The sequence below is a fragment of the Mastomys coucha genome, unplaced genomic scaffold, assembly GCF_008632895.1.
Source record: "Mastomys coucha isolate ucsf_1 unplaced genomic scaffold, UCSF_Mcou_1 pScaffold13, whole genome shotgun sequence".
NCBI classification, from domain to species: domain Eukaryota; kingdom Metazoa; phylum Chordata; class Mammalia; order Rodentia; family Muridae; genus Mastomys; species Mastomys coucha.
In genome coordinates this window covers 2,058,381-2,063,628 of record NW_022196895.1, presented here as the reverse complement: position 1 = coordinate 2,063,628, position 5,248 = coordinate 2,058,381, and the positions used below count along the sequence as shown (strand labels likewise).

Genomic DNA, 5,248 nt, shown 5'->3' with positions numbered 1-5,248 from the left:
ATTTTCTGATGTTAATCTTGCATAAAACCAAACTAACACAAGACTTCCCAGAAGCCTATGTGGCAATTTCAGTATAATAAGTATAAAATAAATAAGATCATGGACCTGAGCTACATATTATCTGTTCTCCATCACATGCTAACAGAATATCCAATATAAGTCTTTATGAAGGGGTACAGCCAGACAGGGATTACAATGACACAGCATGTTTCAAAGATGCTGCCTAGTTTGGGGGCAAAGAAAAAGTTCTCGTGTCAATGAGAATTCATACTTTTCTCCCTTTCATTGTCATTCTGAACTGGTAAAAAACAATCTCTTTCTCTCTCTTTCTCTTTCTCTCTCTCTCTCTTTCACTCTCATTTTATTTTAATATTAGAATACAAATGCATATATATGTACATATATGCACACATACTCATATGCACATATATATGTATAAATACATACAACAAGACATGTACACATGCATCTATACATACATAAATTATACCAGTCAGATTGCTCAATGGGTTCTATGCAAGATGCACTTGCCTTGGAAGTGTAATAATCTGAATTTCATCCTGAAAAAAGGATAAAGTAGTAGGTATGTAATCCCTGTACACCTAAGTCCAGATTGGAAGTTAAGAGAGTAGAAGAGCCCTGAAACTCACAAGCTAGCCAGATCAGAACATACAGAGCAGCAGAAATTGTGAGAGCCTCTTTCTAACTCTGTGGAAGAAAAGAGCTAGCTACTGAAATTTCCCTCCAGTCTACACACACACACACACACACACACACACACACACACTATTCTGATATCCTAATCATCTAATGGGCAACTGTGAAAGACCATTCATTGGGGAAGTGTTAATGTAGTGCAGAAGAGAGAGGTTCATTTTGTCCTCAAAACACCTCACTGTCCCATTCTCTTAATCTGGCTGGAATTCAAAATTCAGGTCATAAAGGTAGTAGAGGACTCATTCTTGACCTTTCTTTTCTTCCTTCCTTCCTTTCTTCCTTTCTTCCTTTCTTCCTTTCCTTTCTTTCTTTCTTTCTTTCTTTCTTTGTTTCTTTCTTTTTTTACAGAGAATGATGATATTAGGTAGCAAAGAGCATAAGAAAGGAAAGCATAAACCTAAGCATAAACCCCATGAAAGATTTCTAGAAACTCTGGGCCTTTTATTCAAGCAGAAAGGAAGCAGAGTTGCTGAATATCAGTGAGTGTAGTTAGTGATGAAGTTGGTCTGAATACAGAAACATGTTAGGGACCTCAAATCAAGATTGTGACATTAGCAGACAGGTGATAAGATGAATAACATCAGTGGAATTTTAAATCAAAAGTAACATTGCATATTTTCCTTATAGGTGGAAGGAAATACACCAGATATTTCCGTTCACATACCACAGAAGCATAGAGTGTCTCTACATGAGGCTACTTCTGGCATGGAGCCAACTCATGCCACCTGTCCTGCTGACACCGGGACTCCTGCTGCCATTGAACCAACTAATGCTATCTGTTCTGCTGATACCAGGGCTCCTGCTACCATTGAACCCACTACTTCCCAATGTGCCCCTGACAACGGTTCTCCTGCTGATGTTCATGAGCCAACTCCTTCCACCTGTGCTTCTGATAGCACTGCTCCTGGTGACACTGAACCAACTCCTTCCCCATGTCCTGCTGTCAGTGGGGCTATTGTTGACATCAAGCAACTTACTTCCTCATGTCATACTGACAGTACTGAATGGGATGAGACCCATGACTCAGTAACATCTAGTGACATTGCGTTTGATTTTGTAATTGATTTAGCTCTTTACGGGAAGCATGCAAGGGAAACAACCCATGCTGACCTAGAGCCTACTGCTGGTACTTGCTATTCCCTAGACCCCATTGAAAGAACTGACCGGAATGTTTTGACATTGCTTCACACAGAAAAAAATACACTAGTCTTCCTTCAGAGGAGGAATCCACTCTTATTCCTGATGTAGAGGAAAAGCTGGCCCCTACTCAGGATGCTGAGTACTTCTTTGATTGTCTTCAGTCAGCGGACCACACTGTACATTGCAGGACCACTGTTAGGGAACTTGGTTTTCTTCAGGCATCAAAGATGCTACTATTGCCGGTAATAGCATTGATGTGGTTTCTTATGTTCCTTATGTCAATAATCACATGGCTGAAAGATCAAATTGTACAAGTGTGGCATGAAGGATATGGCCAAGGACTTCTCAAAAAAGGAAATGATAAAGCAGACCTTAGTAGTTAAGGTCTACTAACTTTAAGCATCTAAAGTTACACCACAGTAGATGCTTAAAATAGATGAATCTTTATTTTAGATAGAAAACAAGATCTTGTTGATACTTATAGTCATGATTAAAACATTTCTTTGAGGGTGATATTTATGTCTCTCTTAAGGTCCTGTATCATCACCATGATAAGTGATTTTATATATGAATCTTGCGTTTCCGGTGTGATGGTGTGTCCAGGCCTTGCTATGGTGGGAGAATTGGGTTCTGATGATCGCAAGTGACCCTGGTTTGTGTTGTTTATTTTCTTACGCTTGCCCCCTGGCATCTGGTTTACTCTAGTGCTACCTGTCTTTGCTAAATCGGACTGGAGCCTGTCTTTTATGTGATACTGGTTGTGTCAGAACTCCTCAGAATCAAGCTGTCTCTGTGATCCTGTGGTTCTAGGATCCTGGGATCCTGGGCTTGTTAGATCACCTGGGAGTATGGCTTTCTCTGTGTATTGTGGGACTGGCTCCCAGGATCCCAGAATCACATCACAGAGACAGTTTGACTCTTAGGAGTTCTGACACAACCAGGATCACAGGAAGGACAGGCTCCAGTCAGATTTAGCAAGGGTAGGTAGCACAAAAGTTAACCAGATGGCAGGGGGGCAAGCATAAGAAAATAAACAACACAAACCAAGGTCACTTGCCCTCATCAGAACCCAATTCTCCCACCATAGCAAGTCCTGGACACACCATCACAGAGGAAAAGCAAGATTCAGATCTAAAATCACTTATCAGGATGATGATACAGGACCTTAAGAAAGACATAAATAGCACCTTCAAGGAAATACAGGAGAACACAGGTAAAGAGCTAGAAGCTCTTAAAGAGGAAACACAAAAATCCCTTAAAGAACTACAGGAAAACAAAATCAAACAGGTGGAGGAAATGAGCAAAACCATCCAGAATCTAAAAATGGAAATAGAAACAATAAAGAAATCAGAAAGAGAGACAACCCAGAAGATACAAAACCTAGGAAAGAAATGAGGAGCCATACATGCAAGCATCACCAACAGAATGCAAGAGATAGAAGAAAGAATCTCAGGGGCAGAAGACACCTTAGAAAACATTGATACAACAGTCAAAGAAAATGCAAAAACCAAAAAGTTCCTAACCTAAAACATCCAGGAAATCCAGGATGCACTGAGAAGACCAAACCTAAGGATAATAGGTATAGAAGAGAGTGAAGACTCCCAATGTAATGGGCCAGTAAATATCTTTAACAAAATTATAGAAGGAAACTTCCCTAACCTAAAGAAAGAGATGCTCATGAACATACAGAAGCCTACAGAACTCCAAATAGACTGAACCAGAAAAGAAATTCCTCCCATCACATAATAATCAAACACCAAATGCACTAAACAAAGAAAGAATTTTAAAAGAAGTAAGGGAAAAAAGGAAAGTAACATATAAAGGCAGGCCTATCAGAATTACCGCAGATTTCTCACCAGAGACTATGAAAGCTAGAAGATCCTGGGCAGATGTCATACAGACCCTACAAGAACACAAATGCCAGCCCTGACTACTATATCCAGCAAAACTCTCAATTACCATAGATGGAGAAAACAAGATATTCCATGACAAAACAAAATTTACACAATATCTTTCCACAAATCCAGCCCTACAAAGGATAATAGGTGGAAAACATCAACGTAAAGAGCAAAACTATACCCTAGAAGAAGCAAGAAGGTAATCTTTCAACAAATCCCCACGAATCTGATTCCACCTCTTAACAACGAAAACAACAGGAAGTGATAATTACTATTTTTTAATTTATTAATTTGAAAATAAATATGACCAACGTATCCTAATCGATTGAAATCCAATAAATATGAGCAATTGGAAATTTGTTGATTGTCATCCAATGATCTCTCTAATTTGGTAATTGGAGAAATAGGTCCAACATTGTACAATCTATATACCCTTTCAGCTTGTTTGTTTGTGACACTGTCTTGCTGTGTACAACATAAAGGTCTTGAAATCTTGCTTCTCCTATCTCAGCCTCTCTATTACTAGTATTGTTTATTTCATGTTTTTACACTATACTATGGTTTTCAGAACAGCTTATATATTTCAAAAGTATTTATATATCCAAAAGAAACAGATAAGATTATATGAATTAATTTCATCTAGGTTCCATAACATTATAATCATACAATACTTTTTATTTCTGTGAAACTAGGTGAAATGGCCACTCTGTGATTCCTGGTTTTACGTCCTCCTTTTTAACCAGTGCCCCTAAAGGTTTGTTGATAATCACAGAGCAAACTTTTTAATTCCTGTTTTTTTGTTGGTTTTTTTTTTTTGTTTTGCTTTGTTTTTCGAGACAGGGTTTCTCTGTGTAACCCTGACTGTCCTGGAACTCAATCTGTAGACCAGGCTGGCCTCTTAATTCCTGTTTCTTTGTCTTATGAATTCACTTATATGTGTTGTCAAATTTACCATTTCTATCCCCGCCAGCTTCCAGTTGTCTCTTTGCTTTTAGGAAAGGTTGAGTTTGTTTGAGATCATTTGATCTTCACTGTGTCATGGTGTGAGCATCCCACCTATGAGTGTCATAGTCTTCCCTGTAGATGCTGGTGCTTGAAGTGATTTTCTAATATTGTTTGAAAATTGGTAGTTTGAGTTTTTGGCCCTTGAATGTCCCCAAAAGCTTACTTTGAAGGCTTGATCCCTATGTCTGCATTAGTGGGTGGTGGTAAAAGTTCTAGGAGATGAGTCCTGGTGGAAAGGCATTAGATCATCGAGGGGTGTGACCTTGAAGGAATCGTGGGAACTGAGCCCTTTTCTCTCCTTTGCTTCCTAGCTTCTTTATAAAGTTCAGTGTCCTCTGCTGTGTGCTCTCACCTTGATGGACTGGGCTCCTCAGCCCTAAAGCACTTGGGCCCAGGGAACCTGGATGGAGACTGCTGAAACTAAGCAAAGCCAGCCTCCCTCAAGTTGTTTTGGACATTTTGCTACAGGCCAGAAAGCTGACTCAGTA

The 5,248-nt window shown here is 39.3% G+C and overlaps 1 protein-coding gene across 1 annotated transcript in view; it reads left to right on the top strand.

Moving 5' to 3' along the window:
- Positions 1–1,965, top strand: part of LOC116087782 (ankyrin repeat domain-containing protein 26-like) — a 31,508-nt gene extending 29,543 nt beyond the window's left edge. The window contains 1 exon segment of the mRNA XM_031366355.1: positions 1,345–1,965. Coding sequence (XP_031222215.1) covers positions 1,345–1,965 — 621 coding nt within the window.
- Positions 1,966–5,248: the final 3,283 nt, after the last annotated feature.